At 44.1% G+C, this 19,066-nt stretch overlaps 1 protein-coding gene across 1 annotated transcript; it reads right to left on the reverse strand.

The window, feature by feature from the left end:
* Nucleotides 1-310: 310 nt before the first annotated feature.
* LOC139712580 (uncharacterized) lies at nt 311-10,318 on the reverse strand. The gene is made up of 2 exons (XM_071624389.1): nt 6,796-10,318; nt 311-1,500 (listed from the first exon to the last, which is right to left on the reverse strand). Exons 1-2 carry the CDS (start codon nt 10,316-10,318, stop codon nt 311-313), a joined length of 4,713 nt encoding a protein of 1,570 aa, XP_071480490.1.
* Nucleotides 10,319-19,066: the final 8,748 nt, after the last annotated feature.

Here is a 19,066-nt window from a genome sequence, read left to right on the forward strand (position 1 = left end):
GGCAGATGCACTGATGAGTAATGTAATCCTCTATCTCCCCCCAAGTCTTTGGCGTGAAGAAAATGTCAAGAGTCCAAAACGTGACAAAGACTGATCCAGTAATACCGCGGTGTGGTAATAATAACGCTGGGAATACAAATGTAGGTCCATAAAGTTCCGTAGGCAAAAGAGTAAAATCCGTAATAACAACGCTGAACGTAGGAACGCAAAAACAAACCAAAGTTAGAACAATGTTCAGAATCCAAAACTGCTGGTAAGCACAACTATAACGCAGGAACACAACAATTTCAAGGGAACTGCATGGCTGAAATCACATGGAGTAATCCGCGTGCCAAGCAGGCTGTCTGGTGCGACGGGCAGAGCGTCGGGGTGCAGCAGGGGTGCCAGGCGAGGGGGAAGCGACGAGTGCAGGAGCTGGAACCAGGTCAGGAGGTGTGGGAGGTGTCTCGCGTGGCGTCCCTGGGCAGTCAGCAGTAGGGGGGATGGCCGTATGGAGATGACGCCGTCTAGGAGAAGCATCACTGGTTGTCATCTGAAGTGGAGGATCACTGGGAACTGGTTCAGGGTTGCAGTGGGGAACATCAGCAGCGCCGGTTGGGTGTGGTGAGGGTGGTACGCATCTCGCAGGGTTGGAGAGGGGTATGGGTGCTGGCCGGTGAGGAGCAGAGATGTCGACCTCCATAGTCAGTGGGGGTGGGCGCTGTTGAACAGGGACATACTTCCGAAGAAATTTCCTGTTACGGAGGGTGACCCTCCCAGAACCGTCAACCCGAATGACGTATTGGTCATACTGTCGGACCTCAACTACAGTCCCGGTCCTGTCCCACTTAAGGGGATGTGGTCCTGTCTGATTCTGAATCCGGACATGGTCTCCAACAGCAAGGGGGAGGAGTCGTTTGGTATGCTCAGCCCAACGTTCCGCATCTCTCATGTGGCGGGTGCGAAGTGCCTCTTCCCGAGCTACCAGGGTTTCACGCCATGCCTGGTGCGGTAAGTATTTGCCAGGAGCAACAGGGATGAAGTCTTGGATGGCATGGCCAAAGACACACATAGCCGGAGACAACTTGGTGTCCCTATCGGGCGTGTTTCGGTACTGTAGCATGGCACGTTGGAAGGCGTCAGTGTCCAGGGCACCTGTAGGGCTGGTGTTGGACATGATAAGGCGCTTCACAGATTTGACGGCTACCTCAGCCCGACAGTTGCTATGTGGATATGCGACAGAAGAAAGTCTGTGATGAACACCCCAGTCCTTGAGGAAGCAGCGCGTGGTAACTGCCGTGAATTCAGGTCCACCATCTGATGCTAATTCGTCTGGAATCCCAAAGGTGGCGAATGTCCGTCGCAGGCAAGAAATGAGTCCAGGTGCTCCCTGAGTGGATCGCTCAACGATTGGCCAATTGGAGTAGCGGTCTACAATGACCAAGTAGTTGCAGCCTTTGTAGTGAAAGTAGTCTGCGCAGACACATTGGAAGGGGTAGGCCGGAGACAGCAGAGGAGTCCCTTACAAAAAATAACCATGAAATTTAAGGTATTACCATGGTAAAACCTCAATTACCATAGTAAAACCATGGTATCGATGGTATTGCTACGAGTACCACAGAAAAACCATGGTGATGCATGGTGATATCACAGAAAAACCATGGTAAAACCTCAATTGCCATAGTACAACGATGGTATCGATGGTATTACTATGAGTACCACAGAAAAACCATGGTGATGCATGGTGATACCACAGAAAAACCATGGTAAACTAGCATTACCATGACACAACCATGGTACTGATACGTATACCATAGAATAACCGTGAAGTCTATGGTATTTCCATGGTCTTACCATAGGCGCCACAAAATAACCATAGTAATAGTATGTTATAATTTTTATACCATAGCACTACCATGGTATTACTACCAGTACCATGGAAAAACCATGCCATCTACTGCATTTGCCTGGTATAACTATACAGGTACAATAAAATAACTATGGTGATGCCGGGTTATGGCCATCATACCATGGCGTCACCACGGTATTACCACTTGTACCATAAAATAACCATGGTATATAGGGCATTTCCTCAGTATTGCTGCACTAATTAACCATGGATATACCATGTAATAACCATCATACCATAGCACGGTTATGGCACTACTAGGCCTACTTGTACCATGGAGAATAACCATGGAGATACCATATAACAACCATCATACCATGTACTACAACCACAGGGTCTTTAATCGTACCGCAGCATATATAATCATAGTCTTTATGTTATCTTCTGTATTTCTAAAGGTACACAAAAATACCCATGGTGATACCGTGGTTCAACAACAAAATATCAATTATGATATTCTTATAGCTGAAAGGGATTGTACAGTAGGTACTGGTTGAGATGAGGATTCAGATTTATAATTTTTTTTTTCATTCAGATGATAAACCTCTTATGAAATATGAAAGAGCATGTACAGCTGTAATTTCAAGAAGGATTCAACGTTTTGAAGAAAATTCGTCTTGAAATGGCTGAGATTACCAATCCCTCCCCCCCAAAAAAAAATTTAAAAAAATCAAAATGAAATTGACAGGCCCCATCTTTCACTAGGAGCTCTTTGTTTTAATTTGTTTTTAGATATCTCAGTCATTTCTCAGCCTGTTTTCATTAAATAAACGTTTGAGTCCTCTTCTGCTCTTTACCATTTCAAAGAGTGGTTTCTAAATATCTCGCAAAACGTTACAAGCTGAATCCTCATCTCGTCCAGTATTGTATACTCCCTTTAAATGTCAAATAATGACAAAAAAGGTACATTCTCTACTGGTATCACAAGGAAAAAATGGTCCCATTATAGCTATCCGTTTGACCCAACTTGTTCAAATAGTTGCAAACTGGAAGTAGGCCGATACTCGTTCACATTACCATGGTGTGAATTACCATACAGTTAAAGATGAAAATTAATACCAACTCACACCATTCCAGCTGACACTAAATTGAATGAGCTGGCACACTCTGAAAAACACCAATCAATTCCAGCTGAATATATGGCCTGGCTCTAAATCATTTATTATGAAGTTTTATTTGTACCAACTGGAAAACATGCCGCTCAACTGGCAGATTCACTAGTTGACTCCACTTAGACAAGTTGACTCCAAACTAACATTTCATTCCAACTGACAGACTGAAACAAATGAAATAAACTGCGCAATTGTCTACCAATTAGAATTTATTGACATAACCTACAGATTCACCACTGGATTCCAATTGCAAGAAACGGAATAAAGTGTCATACTGAAATATCAACTACCCGATTCCTGTATAGATACAGCTGGACATAAACGGGCCCTTAATAATTGTATTGAAATTGACTATAAGACACAACTGGCAGATTTACCAGTTGATTCCACTTGAAAGCGATGGAATGGACTGGTACACTGAGAAAACAGCTGACTCCAGTTTGAACAAATGGATCAAACTGTGATGAGTGAGTTAATAATAACACACATAATAGTAGTAGCATAGTAGTACTAGTGATAATAATAATGATGATGATAATAATAATAATAATAATAATAATAATAATAATAATAATAATAATAAGGCCTCTCCACTGTTGCCACTGCTCTATACCACAGGGCCCTGCCATACCACTAACAGTTGAACTGTTCTAATGAAAATGACAGATTAAAAAAAATAGATCTATTGAGTGAACTGGAATATTAAAGCCTATTGGTTGATTCCAGTAGGAAGAGATAGACCAAAGTATGCCCTTTGACAAAGTGGGATCAACTGGACACAACAAGCAGATTTTTCAGTAGATGATCCACTTGAAAGAAATTGTGTGAAATGGCATACAACAACCAGTTGATTCTAGTAGAAACAATGAGTGCACATTCGAGTTCAACACCCACAAATCATACAGCCAACAAATCAAACAACCCATAAATTTGACGCCTAGCGAACAAGGCCCATATGACTGCGACACTATAAGGCCCACGACACTTTTACAATAACGTAAGCCCCATGATGCAATGTCGAGCTTGTGGGCCTTATGACTTGTGGGATGACCCCGAAAAATTGGACCAATTTGGTGCAGGTCGAATCGACTGGACACAACTGGCAGATTTACCAGTAAAAACTGGCATACTAAAACATCAACTCCATGATTCCAGCAGATTCAGCTTTTTTGAACCAGGCTCTTGTATACCTGTTGCAAATGACTTGACACAACTGATAGATTTATTCAACTTGAAAGCAATGCAGATTTAACCTACATATGCACTTTGATAAAGTTTAGGCCGTAACAGTTAGTAGAACCAAGCCGGGATAAATGGACCAAACTGGCATGACTGGGGAAGTTCATACCAGTTCATCAAATCTGGCAGTTTTACCAGTTGATTCCACTTTTTAAACGATTATAAACGTACCAATACATTACAGTCAAAACTATTGGACCATTATGAGTATACTTTCAACAAATGGGAAAAATCAAAATATATATCAACTGATTCTTAAGGTAAACCCCTTAAACTCTAAGGGACGTGGCAGGAGAGGGAAGGGCGGAATCCACCCTCGACGTTTCCTGTTATGAGACATTTTGACTTTTTTTCAAGTTCAACTTCAAATTCATTGTTGTTTTTTCCACAGCAAAATAATATATTTGGTGAACATAAATCTCGCTTTCTTCAATGAAAGTATAATGCATGTAATTTGTACAGAGAAAGCAATAATTGAAAACCTAAAGTAGGGGTGCAATACAATGGTTGCTGAGGTAACAAAAGTGAAATAAATGAAATATGCATTGTATGAAAAAAGGAGGGACCCACTAAAAAGACAAAGCTTGTGAAGTGCGGTCCCTTCTCCGATTGAAAAAAAAAAATCGATGCAAAGATTGATTGTAAACAGCAACAAAGAAACTCTTGAAAAATCTGACTATTCTTTAGCGGAGCGGATCCAGGAATTCCGTAAATGGGGGGGGGGGGGAGGGATCTGTCATGGTGCCACTTCCGGAATTAAAGGGGGCACACACGCCCATTTTCATTTTGTTTTCTTGTTATTTATTTATTTTTATCTTATCAAAAATTAAAGAAGGGGCCCCCTGGAGCTATCACTGCTGTAACATTAATCACTGCGATTGATTGATCTTATGCTAATTATGGTATAAAAGTGGTCAATGAGAATCTCCAATAAGAACACAAAGGAAAAAATTAAAAAACAAAGAAATACATTTGAAACTCCAAAAGCAATCATATACATTAAAAAAATGGCTTTTGGAAGTCCTTTAATGTGTGATGCATACAGTCTTTAAACATGTAAAAACAGACTTACAAATAATTAAGAAATAGACTCTTAATGCTTTTAATTAGGCTAAAATAAGATGTTGGGCCTAATTTGCACAAATAATTAATTGATGAATTAAAATTAGAAATTGACAATCAAAAAAAATTCTTAAGACATATAAGACATAATTTTGTAGATTACACTGTAGTTGTAACACGTGCCAAATTTCGCTATAACGATCGTAATACTAATGGTCAAGATCTTGGGGGGGGGGGGGGGTGAGGCAAAATTCCCTCCCAAAATAAAAATTTTAGCATTTATAGCCAAATAAGCCCGGCCCGTTAAAAATAAGCAAACTAATTAATTCTTTATATATAACAGTTCATTTGTTTTGGAACTAATTCACATTGTGTGTTATCTCATACAAATTCCAAGTACGACCCAAAATATTATACCGGTACGTTCATGTAATAAATGTACAGCCTGTATTTAGTATATATGTGTGAATGTGTGTATGCGTGTATGTGTGTATGTGTGTGCTTGTGTGTGTGTGGGTGTGGGTGAGTGCAAACACCCGGTTAGTACTAATATATCCACGAACACAACTGACTTCTTCCCATGCAGTTTAAACCTCATCTACCCAACTGGAAAATGTAACACAAGTTGATTCAAGTTGCACGATCCTTGTTTTGACTTGGTTTCTGTATCGCTCATGAATATTCATGAGAGAGCATCTAACATGCAAAAGGAGAGAAAATTGAAAGAAGACATAAAAACCCAAAGTATATAGTCTGGGTTTAAACTTTGAAGTATGTTGGGAAATTTCTCTTTTGTTACCAACTATTTTAACTTGTGTTATAACAATGCATATTCATATTTTGATAGGACTAATATTATGTATGACATGTAGTTAGTAACCATGCCTTAAACCTTTTCAGATATCAGCCCATATATAAAGAACTGATACACTAGCAATGTATCTAGGAATAGGAAGTATACTCTAGGTATACAGATAGGTAGACTTGTGTAGAGTAGGATGTATATCTTGTACAATAGTGTAGAAACAGGTGTATGTGATTCGAGGCCATGTCAAGTAGGTAACATACTAGTACTGCATGTTGGAAATACACAATCATTAATATTATTTTTCTTTTCAAATTGTAATATCATGGTAATTTTACGATGGTAATACCATGGTAATACCATGGTCAAATCACCACAGTACATGGTAAATTCACCTCAGAAATACCATGGTATTGTACCATGGTACCGGTACCATGGTATTTGGTAAGCACAGTAATACCATGGTAATATACCATGGTACATGGTAAGAGCAGTAATACCATGGTATTTTGCCATGGTAATACCATGGTAATGTACCATGGTTTTACTAGGGCAAAATTACCAGGTTTCCATGGTTCATTACCATACCATGGTATTACCATGGTAAAGCCATGGTTCTTTTTTGTAAGGGGTTGGTGGTGCGCTCGGGTTGGAGGGTGCAATCCTGTTGCATTGGTGACACTGTGCACGGAGGGCCGCGATGGCTGGAGTGATCCCAGGCCAAAAGACGGAGGACTCCGCTCTGGCAGTCATGGAGGTGACACCTTGGTGTGCAGCATGCAGATGAGCCAGGACTTCCTCCCGGAGAGATGGTGGAATGACAATGCGATCCTTGTAGAGGATGATACCATCAACTGCAGAAAGTGCATCACGGAAAGGGAAGTATTCCCGGATAGTTGTGGGGAGCTCATGACGAAATTCCGGCATGCCAGCTTCGATAGCATTGAGGAGCGCCTGCATGTTGTCATCACTGGCTGTGGCAGTACGGACCCTGTCCCACGTGACTGATTTCAAGTGGAGTGATTCCAGGGCACATGTGACAGAGGAGAGCATGCAAACCTCGACAGAGTTGTCGTGGGGGGTCATGGTGCGGAGACCCGTCATGAGGGTTGCGGAATGCAGGAACGTGGCAGGGGTCAATGCGATCGTGGCAATGTCGTCAGGCAGGTGCAGTTTTTCAGGTTCACCAGTTGGGTGGCGAGAAAGACAGTCTGTGGCACGGTGCCTGACGCCGGGAATATGAACCATGCGGAACCTGTAGCGCAGGGTTTTCTCCTTCAAATTCCTCAGGCGGGGATTGGGGATGTCCTGAAGGGCACGGTCTGCGAAGATCTTGAGGAGGGGTTTATGATCAACCGCTATGATGAGGTCCTCACAGCCCAAGACAAAATATCTTGCCTTGTCCAGGGCGTCAGCGACAGCAAGGGCTTCGCCTTCCACTGGAGCATAGCGTGTCTCAGCGGCATGAGTGAACCTGCTGCCGACGAGGGTGATCTTCCAGCCCGAATTGCAGCAGAAGGGTTCAACGTCGTTGCAGCTGCAGTGTTTTTGCAGGAGCCAGAAGCCAATGCCATCCTTGGACCAGTCCGTGGCAAGACAGGTGGGTTTGCTTGGGTCAAATATGCGCACACCTTCTTCAATCTCACTGGCAATAGCAGCTTTGGACTCGTCGAATGCTCTCTGGAGGGCTGCAGTCCACACGAAGGGTGTTTTAGGCTTCAACAGTTCACGGAATGGTAACATCTTCTCAGCCATACTGAAGGCATAGGACACTTGATTGACGAGACCAAACCAGGAGCGCACGTCCGTGATGTCAGTAGGCGTAGGGAAGTCAAGGATTGCCTGTAAGTACTTCTGGCATGGGCGAACACTGTCTGGAGTAATCTCAAATCCAGCGAATTCCACGACATCTGCACCAAATGTGAACTTCTTGGGATTGAGGGTGATCCCATTGCGGCCGCAGATATCCAGCCATTCGACAGCCTGGAAGAAACTGTCCCGCAGCGTGTCAGCCCACAGGAGGACGTCGTCGACACATTTCGTCCTGTTGTGGATGCTGGAGACAATCTCATCATACCGCCTGGTGTATCCGTCTCCAGAGGCAATATACCCTTGAGGGGCTGTCTTGTAGCGGTACCTGCCCCACGGAGTAATGAAGGTGGTGAGGTGTCGGTCCTCGGGACATAAGGGGACACTGTGATAACCGTTCCATGCATCAAGTACGGTCTTTTTCTTGCCATGAGGAACGGATCGTGCCTGGATGAAGGGCGATGGTGTGTGATGTGTTTCACGGGTAGCGTGTGCGTTGAGAGCCTGGAGGTCAACTGTTCGACGTGGTTTACCATCCTTCTTAGCACACACCACCATCCTGTGGCACCAGGTAACGGGCTCTCCAATGGGGACGGGTTCCAGTACACCCAACTGTACATCGTGATCTAAGCCAGCCTTGACGGCATCCCGCCAATGGAGCGGGACTGGCACAGGCGTGTGATGGGCGACTGGCTCCGCATCTGGGTCCACCATCAATTTCATAGGGGGGCTGTCCATGAGCGGCAGGGGTTGATGCTCGCACGTGTTGAATGTGCTGGACTGGTAATAGTCAAGGAGATATTGTTGGAGCTTCACCCGGTTTGCCTCAGTTGCAGGGAATGGCAGTTCGGTAGGAGGCGGTGGGGGCAGTTGGCGTCGAGGGCAGGTACAGGCGATCCGTTCGGGGGCCTCCTTAAGGGTGGCGGCCTTGTCCAATTGGGGTGCACCTGGTGCCATGCCAAGAGTGGGGAAGCTGTCAGGGATGATCCCCAAATCGATGCAGGCCTCTTTGCTAAGGAAGAGCTTGTTAGAATTGTCTGTGATGTAAGTCAGTTGCCGAGACTCGACGACGTGGCCAAGGGGATTCCTGCCCGATAGGCGTAGAGGAACAGCACCAAGGATCGTAATGCCACCATTAGTTGCAGTGTGCATCTCCATGGTAACTGGAATGAGATCTTGCTGGCGTAGCCCGAGGCGGTGGAGGACCTTCAGACCGGCGAGGCAGCTCTGGCACCCAGTGTCTGCCATGGCTGGGATGGCACTGGTTTGCGAGGGGGATGAGAGGTTAAATCCGAGAGCTTGGTAGTCCCCTGGGACAGCCTGCACGGTCACGTTGAGGTAAGGTTGAGGTTTCGATCTCTTCCTGTGCCATGCTTTGGAAATGTCGTCATATACATGGTGGTCAATGGGGAGGCCGGGTGGGTGTCCAACATCGCGAATGGTGCACAGGGCGTCAAAGATGGCCCCTTCCTGCTCGCCCAATGAGGGCGACTGTGGGACCTTTGGCTTGCCTTTGCTGCGGCAGACATCCTCGACATGATGAAACTTGTCGCAGTGTCCGCATTTATGTCCGTATGCTGGGCACTGCGACTTGCGGACTCGAGTGGGAGCGCTCCGTCCGTGCCCCTTCTTTCCGCAGTAGGCGCATAGTTCTTGCCGTTCCTTGGGATGTGCCTGCTTTGCTTTCCTATAGGAACTGCTGGCTGCTTCCACCGTGTGCGAGTCAAGGAGTGAGGAGGCAGAGCGTTTACCGGCCTCTTTCGCTTCAATGAACTGGAAGACTTCTTCTAGGCCCATATCTTGTTTTTTGTCGCCTAGGAGATCGAGTTGGATTTCAGAGTCGGCGATTCCCCTGGTTAGCACATCCCGCATAATTGTGTCAGTGTAATTAACATCTGCACCACAGGAGGGGCAGGCTATGATGAATTTGCAAATGTCTGCCTGACCTCGTAGGCGAGCTCCGAAGCTGCGAACTGTCTCGTCTCTATCTTGACGCATGTTGTGGAGCGTTACACGGGCAATCATGGTGTTCTCCTCACGAACCGCAAGCTTCTTGATGGCTGCCAGCACCTCGTCCTCAGCTTTGTTGGTGAGGCTGCCACCAGCGGCTCTTGTGAGGTCCTTCCGGAGGGGTTCATCGCAACATTCAAGGAGCTGTACGACCCTGTCTTTCCCTGTGATCTTGGTGGCATCCACATAGTCGGACCACCTTGACGTGAAGTAGTTCCATTCCTCGCTGGTACCAGCAGCAGCAACCGTTGGCCTCTTAACCTTCTCTACCTTGGCAACTTGTCCAGAGGTGTGAATGGCAGTGTGGGCGGTGAGGAGGGCAGCTACGATGGCGGCGTCAAGGTCTGGTGTGGTGTAGTCACAGTTGGGTATGGGGCAGCTAACCGCAGGCATGTTGGCGAGTTGATCGAATTAAGTTCACAATACCGTGTTCATAAATAAGAATTCTGTCTCTTTGTTTCAGAGCTGCGTACCTTCAGGTGCTATAGCCAACAATGAACACGGTATCTGCAGGTTGAAAGAGAAGGGCAGATGCACTGATGAGTAATGTAATCCTCTACAATTGATGAGAGGGGATGTCACTGGCTTCACCGAGCTGGGTAGCTGGTCAAAACTGACGAGAGGGAATTTCACTGGCTTCATCAAGCTGGGTAGCTGGGAGGGCTGGTCTCAACTGACCAGAGGGGCTGTCACTGAGCTGCCTAGTCAGGATGGTCCTTGAATGCGATGCTGGCTGTTGCTCTACAAAAGATACCCACAATAATATCTGACAGACCTTTCTCAACAATTAGCACCTACTGTGCTACAAAGCATACACCATTAACCACTACACTATAGAGACCGAGTGAACTGCGCTACAATGCATATACGCCATTAGCCACTTATGTATGTACGCACAATAGATACACTTCAATCAACATTTTTGCAATGTTATGTGTACCGGAGACAATAACAAGGTACTGGTACCTTACCAAACATGTGAATTCACGTTTTTGGTCCGATCATAGCTGTGATGACAACATATACACAGTTGAGTCTCCACAAAGTATTTTGTAAAAACCGAGAGTTACCAGATTCGCTGACACTTTCATTCATTCAGTGTCGTTTCGTAAAATCGGATTTCTCGCCTATCGCCAATTTGTAACAAACGTCAGTTCTGATGAGTGTCGTAACTTTCTTATTTCGACATTTTGAGACCCATAATTTGACATGAAGGTAGAATAGGGCAACATAATCCAGAATACGGTAAAATAGGAATTCGCGTATTTACATGCAAAACACAAATAGCGTGCCATTTCTTACTGTGAACAGCGATTTATGTGTAATAGAGAAGCACATTTCAAAAAGGAGAAATGTTGAGCCAAATTTGGGATGTCATTCATAGGCAAAAAAATTTCCATGTTAACTTATGGTAACTATACACAGCCCAGTTGCTGTACGTAGGTACATAGCGACAGGATTCGCACAGCGTACCGTACTTACAGCGTCTACCACTCCTAGTCTGAGGCCCTTTTTCTCTGCCATTATAGCTGTAGCCCGACCATACGCTGTAAGTACACTGTGCGAATCCTGTCGCTACGTACGTACAGCGACTGGGCTGTGTATACAAGTGTAGTTACCATAACTGGAAATTTTTTTGCCTATGAATGACATCCCAAATTTGGCTCAACATTTCTCCTTTTTGAAATGTGCTTCTCTATTAATTACACATAAATCGCTGTTCACATTAAGAAATGGCACGCTAATAAAGTGTTTTGCATGTAGATAATACGCGAATTCCTATTTTACCGTATACTGGATTATGTTGCCCTATTCTACTTTCATGTCATTAAATTATGGGTCTCAAAATACATAGGTCTAAGATACCTACCATACCTCAATCGCATTCTGAATACACCTTTTTGTGAATCTGCATGTAGCCTTTCTCCACATATGTGAGTATTAAAAATCTCAGGCAAACTCTGATAGGCCTACAAGTATATCTTTTAGTTTAACTGGTTAATAGAAAAATGTTAGGGTGTGGCATAGGACACCTAACAAAATTACTAATCTAGGCCTACTATCAGTATTACTAAATAGTAGGCCAATAGTGTGTGTAGATCCTCTAAGTGACATCTCTATCAATTAATGTTACACTAACAACACTAAACACTGTAACAGTTGTTATAGGTCCTACTCACACTGAACTAGTAGTATGACTATGAGGTCTTCCGAGTTTCACAAATTTATTACCGATCCAGCCGAAGTGAAATGACATCTCTGTCGTTCAGCCCCTTATCTTCTAGTGTCTTGAGGGGAATTGGGACTCTACATTTTATTTTTCTGTCACCATCTCCATACTCTGTCACTGGTTTTCATGGTCTTCCTCTTCTTGGAGACAGATCTCTCGCTCTCCACCTGCGGCTCCATTGTTTCGAATAGTGTGGATGGTATTTATACGCAGCCAGCAGATCAGAGTTCAAGCGGACCCGTGCCAGCTACAAGCTGCCGGGCGGATCCCGGGAAATGCACCGATAACGCTCGCTAGCCAGTGAACAGGCACCCGGGTTTCGCCTCGCAATAGGGGCGACATCTTGGGCTTGCTTTTCGCCGAGGAGAAGGCAATACATTAACGCTGTGCCAAAATCGGACAAAAGAGGGAGGCAAAAACAACACTTGAACGGAGAGCCTCTAAGCCGACCCCCCGTGATTTTGACAAGCGTTACATGTAACGCTCTTCAAAAAATCATAGATATCTTCATAATGCCGTATTTTTCATCGATTCTTTTTCATTGCTTAGTCCTTTCATAGACATTGGTCCTTGTTTTTGCCTGTTTCACTTCATGAAATAGCACTTTTGCATCTTGGGTTCCAACACTCATCCCCAGTCCCTTTAAACAGCGTTAAATCGAGCTCCAACACCGACGGTCAGATTAACGAGGCGATACCGATCAAAATTATCGATCACCAGCACTAGGTGTTGGAATCGCAGCACCGCGAGCTCCGCGGGAATTGCGCGACGAAAAAAGTGATGGCGTGTCATTACAGTCAAATACTTAAAAATGTAGCTAAAATTGCTTAGTTTTAGACATATAATAAGGAAGATGGATTAAAATGCCACAAATTTCATCACTTCTTCAAAACACAATTATCCTTATTTTGCTCATAGGCTCAAATTTATAAAGCCATGTCGATGGTGTTCGTTTACGTTACGTGGGCGACCCACTGCATTAGCATAGACTTTGCACGTAAAACGTGCAACTACTTATGGACGTAAATATGAGTCTCGCACGGCAACGCTAACACCAGCACCGAACTTGAAATGACGAAAATGATAATCCCTAGGGGCTAGTGTTAGTCAATGGAGAAAAATCGCTAACACAAACGGCGGAGCTCGGTTCAGCAGACGACATTGGGTGATTTCAAGTTCGGTGCTAGTGCTAGTGCTAGTGCTATCTCAGCACTAGCACCGGCGATAAAACCGAACTTGAAATCACGTCGGTGTTGGAAGTTGACCTCAAAATTATGACGTATTTCCGGTTGCTGGTGCTGGGCTCGGTGTTGAATGTCGTCTGCTGAACCGAGCTCCGCCGATTGTGTTAGCGATTTACGTGCTTTTTCGCCATTGACTAACACTAGCCCCTAGAGATTAACATTTTCGTCATTTCAAGTTCGGTGCTGGTGTTAGCGTTACCAGTGCGAGAACGTCCGTAATAGATGCACGTTTTACGTGCAAAGTCTATGCTACTGCAGTGGTCGCCCACGTAACGTACACGAACACTCTCGACATGGCTTCATAAATCTGAGCCTGGGAGCAAAATTAAGACAGTTGTATTTTGGGGAGTGGATGAAATTTGTGGCATTTTAATATTTCTTCCCCACTATGTCCCTAAAACTAAGCAGTTTTGGCTACATCTTTTAATATTTGACTGTAATCACGCGCAATCACTTTTTTCGTCGCGCAATTCCCGCGGAGCTAGCGGTGCTGTGATTCCAACACGTAGTGCTGGTGATCGATAATTTTGATCGGTATCGCCTCGTTAATCTGACCGTCGGTGTTGGAGCTCGATTTAACGCTGTTATTCGGGGGCTAGCACTAGCACTAGCACTAGCACCGAACTTGAAATCACCCATTCAACACCGAGCCCAGCACCAGCAACCGGAAATACTATTACGTCATAATTTTGAGGTCAACTCCCAACACCGACGTGATTTCAAGTTCGGTTTTATCGCCGGTGCTAGTGCTATCTCAGCACTAGCACTAGCACTAGCACCGAACTTGAAATCACCCATTGCCTGGTCTTTGGCACTTGGCGGTCTCTGGTCCCGTGGTTGCTAGCATACAAACATTCATTACAAACCTCCTTATTTCTTGCAGTTGCTTGTCGTTTTCCTTTCTTTTTTTTAACATGTCGAATTTAGGCGAATAGCTGGTGCAGGTAGAACTGAAGGTTAAGGTCCAATACGGGGAAGAATGACCTCATTTTCTGTAACAATGGAAATATCATTTGTGACAGTGCACCTCAAAACAAACAAAAAGTCGCCAGATATGAATTTTTAGTTAAGACCATATTCTGAAAGACCAGACTTTAAGCTTTAAAATGATGTATAACTCATATCAAATGGACTCTCCTAACCCATCTAAATATTGGGAAGAAAGCACCAACTCAGGAAAAGTGTGAACTGAGAAAAGAGGCTCTGAAGTACAGTGTCTATTCAAGCGCTTAATCTTTACCAAACCGTGCTGGCTGTGCGATGAATGGGACAAAAAACAGGAAGTAAACCACCAGAGTAACAACAATGAAGGGATTATCAGATTAAACTGAAATTTAGCATGCCTCATTAACACATTCTGTCCATAATTAATGCCAGCTTTGAAAGCAGTAGCACTATCCTTTCAAAAGTTATTAGAGTTGAAAGTGAAGAGTGTGGACAAGGTTTTTCAGAAATGAAAAGGGGATTCGAAAGACGCACCTAATCACACTATTCTGCCAAAAATGTTCGAGATAAACTGCTAAAAAAACACACTTTCCTGCCCGTTTTATGATACCAAATTTTAGCATAATGTAAAAGAAGACCCGCTCTTTCAGAAAATATGAAAAAGTCAAGTTCGGCTAGGTTGACCCATTTCACTTATTTTCAGTCCTCACGCAAAATCAGTGTGTGCGACTTTATGTTCGTTTTGAGGTGCACGGTCACATTTATTCAATTCAACCTGTATGGGGTAGGCTCATACATACGGCGGACCAATCAGTTTCAATGGTATTCGTTGTACAGTAATTTGTCATGGCTTTAACGTAAAGGAATGAAAACAAACATATCCGTTTTATTGAGGTAATTGCCAAAGCGAACTACGTGGTGCCAAAACGCAATGAAATCTATTTTGGGAATTAAAAAAAAAAAAGACATCAGAGTTTGGGAGTACAATATTGTATTATCATCAACATGCCGGCACAATATGTATACAGGCCGCCATACATTCTTGCTCTCGAAATGACTTGTGTACTGTTGGTAGTGTTACTCAAGTAGGCCTAGGCCTATGTGGTTTACGATTTTTTTTTTTTTTCAAATCGGAAGTTAACGCTCCGTACTTCAAATGCAATCATTGCTGCTACATATTTTGGAAAGCAAGAAAGAAACGTAAAAAAAAAATCTAAAGTCATATGTTCATTTCAAGTGATTCTGGCAAATTTTGGCAGTTTATAGTAGATGACACCTATTAAAATATCGCAACCAAAGTCATAAGCAATGCAAAAAATAATGCACAAACCCTCGAAAACGTTGTGACATTCTCCGTAGAGTCAACACTTGCAACTCCTTTTCACCTTTAGACTTTGTTTTATTTCTTCTTGTTTCTTTCTATAAAAAAAAGATTAGGACAAATGTAGTGAATGATAATCCATTCATACTGGTCTCTATCATAGTTCAACTTCTTTGAGACCTCGACTCTATTTAAAGCATGTATTCATGGGCTTAATAATATGAAGGTTTCGGCCTCCATCCGGCCTGTTCCAGTAGAGCGTGTTTGTTGTTGTTGTTGTTGTTGTTGTTTTTTGTTGTGTGTATGTGTGTGTGTGTTAATGTATGTGAATCATTCCAGTGATTATCTTTGCCCCACATACCCTGTCTATAGAAATATTAGCGACTATTGTTGTTAACCGTAAAACTGTTCCGTTATTGTTATTCTTCGTATAATGATACGTCGTTTTTGTCTCCCAAATTGCTGTCAAGGCTCATAGACCTCGTCAGCAAAACAAATTATCCAAGAACAGATAAACACCCCCAAATAACACCCTAGAAGTCGTTCTAAACAAAAACCACAAACATGTTCAATTATTGCAATAATGTGATATTTCACCTTAATAAAATCAAGTTTTTGGAATACTAAGGGCACCCATTCGGCATCAGGACTACGGATAAATTTCCCATTGACGAAAAGCACGAGGCAGGCAGGGTGTGCGTGTGTTGAGGGGAGGGGGGAGGGGGAGGGGGAGGGACAAGCCAATTCATTTCTCGACAGGAAATCAGAATAGTCATGCCAGACATTACTTCTCGAAGATTTACTTTAAAAGATGTGTCTGTATTCGTGGACATGTGTGTGTGTGTGTGTGTGTGTGTGTGTGTGTGTGTTTCGTATACTGTTGGCGTGTGTCATTTAGAAAAAAGAAAAAAAATGGCTAAGCTTGTAAACAATCTGATTTCCTGACAAAGGATGACCCATCATATCAATGAGGCATGACAATTAGGCACTGGCCTTCACTGTTCTTCCCCGGACCTTCACTAGCAACCCAGTGAAAGAGATAATTACAATCTTTATACAATACTCCCGCTTCTGATCACTACAGATTTTACAGGTCGATGACTCCCAAGAACATTCCGGTCGCGGCTCGCTGACTAGTGGGAAATCCATGCACAGCGCCGCGATTAGGACATCGTTCCATCGCGCGCCGGGCACGGGGGTCCCTCCGTCTGATGTGGTGGACGGACCAGCCCAGCGGGCGTTCATCCACCGGCGGCAGTCCAGCAACTTCATGTCTCGCGGCGGACTGGGTGCCGGTCCCTCGGTGCAGAATGCTGTTTTGTCCAGTGGGCTGCGGCCACCTGCCGGAGGTTCGAGGCACACTGGTCTTGGTATAAGTCCGCAGCTGTCTGTTATGACGACGGACACCATCCCCCGTCCCCCGGAGGTTCATCAGCCGGCGGGCTATGGGCACACCATGAAGGAGCACGTCCAGAGGGAAGGACTGAACAAGCGCCGCCCCCACCACGCGTATGTCCCGCCATAAGTAGGCTCAGTTCATGCCAGTCACGTCTTTTGCTCAACACCTATGTTTAGGTCCCTACATAAATTCACAGCTAAACTAAGTGTTTCATATTTGCAGATTGATAGTTTCCAGAGCACATAAGGATAGGATCGCAATAACTGCGCTGTTCGGACACACATACACTTCACCTCGTGAGGTTAAGTATAGTTGAAACAGACATTCATTTTTAGATAATATTGATAAAGACCTATATCAAATGCTCCTAGGCATTTCGTGAGCAAGATCTAGTTTTATTCTTTGTGAAAATTTGTCTTTTTTTTTCGAAGTTTAGACGAACAGAACAGCCTCGAAAAGTAGTTCATGTCAACAGAGAACGGAAATCATATTTCTCATGCTTCCACGCCAAAACCCGTTCCTGTCAAACATGAATTAAAACATGTACATCTTTTGTAGATGAAAAAAAAAATTGTTGTAATCTTGATAAAATTTCCTAATTGAAAACCCATCAATTCCAGAGAGATAGAAACTAATTTGAGAGCGTAAAGCTATCCAAGTTATAACAACGTAATTATGTGTGATTACCACATAATATGACTTTGCTCCAAGACAAGTTACTAGCTTCAATGGGTTATTGAATGGAAATTCAATTATACAGTGGAGAGATTATTCAATGGAAAATTTATGTTATATACCATCCAGGTACATGGAGCCAAGGGGATCGAATCGCCGAGCCAGCGTCAGCAGTAACATCGATGATTTCATGAAAGGGTCCCACTTACAGCTTTCAAGGCCCTCTGACGCTGTCCTACCAACTGGCAGTCGATTCATGCTAAACATGCCCAGCCAGGACCACGTACCAGGCAGATCCAACCACGCCGTCCATCTAGGGCCTTCCTTGCATCGTGCGGGAGAATCCGTGCATACACTTGCCATGGGACCGTCTTCCCACCATGGCGCCACCCCGAGTCGCTTCCAGATCAACCGGTTGTTCGGCGGGCTGTCCGTCAAGGAGGTGGCCGCGGAACTCCAGCGGTCGATTTCCAGTGGCAGCGACGACACCGCTTCCACTGACTCCAAGAACGAAATCGTCATCAAGATTGGCGGAGAAGACGACACCGAGTGTAGCGATCACGAAGTTCATACCAAGGTACACTTCAAGGAAGATGGTGAGAATAGGGTAGAGAAGGGGCAAGAGGAGGACCAGAAAGCAAAGATTTCAACGAAGCAGGGCAAAAGTGAACGACGTGGGAAGAGCGACCACGTAGTGACCACTCGGAAAGCCTCCTACACGAAAGTCCAAGATCGAAAGAAGTCAGGTCGTAAGTAAATTCCTTTCCTGATTTTGTTCACTTGTTTACAATATGCGTAAAACACACAAATACACACACACACACACACACACACACACACAAAGGGGGAGGAAGTTATTTGTCTCATAGCAATGCTTTCGTTTCTGTTTTAATTCCATTTACCCATTTTGGCTCGATGTTTAACTTTGAATAACACAAAACAAAAGAAGCGAACGAATGAAGATGATTTTGTTCATGCTTACCTGGGGCCGTATTCTGAGAGCTTATTAAGTGTCTGATTAGCACTTAATTACCGAATTGGTATTCTGAGAGCATGATTAAGTAGGGGGTATATTAACTACCATAGCAACAAGCATTTTGGCGGGAAGGACCTACGCGTTTGCGCGTATCAATGCGCGTACACCTCTGAGAGGACTTAATCACAGAGTTAATTACGAATCGGTATTCTGAGGGTGTAATTAAGTATGAAAGTTAATGGAAAACTTAATGATACCAAAGAGTGTCATTAACTACTCCGATATCACGCAATACATCGTGTTTTCTCTGCCACAACGATGCTTACCGTCTTCGATAACCGAGGAGCGATT

The sequence above is a fragment of the Diadema antillarum genome, unplaced genomic scaffold, assembly GCF_040938485.1.
Source record: "Diadema antillarum isolate AM-2024a unplaced genomic scaffold, OU_Dant_1.0 seq00001823_RagTag, whole genome shotgun sequence".
NCBI classification, from domain to species: domain Eukaryota; kingdom Metazoa; phylum Echinodermata; class Echinoidea; order Diadematoida; family Diadematidae; genus Diadema; species Diadema antillarum.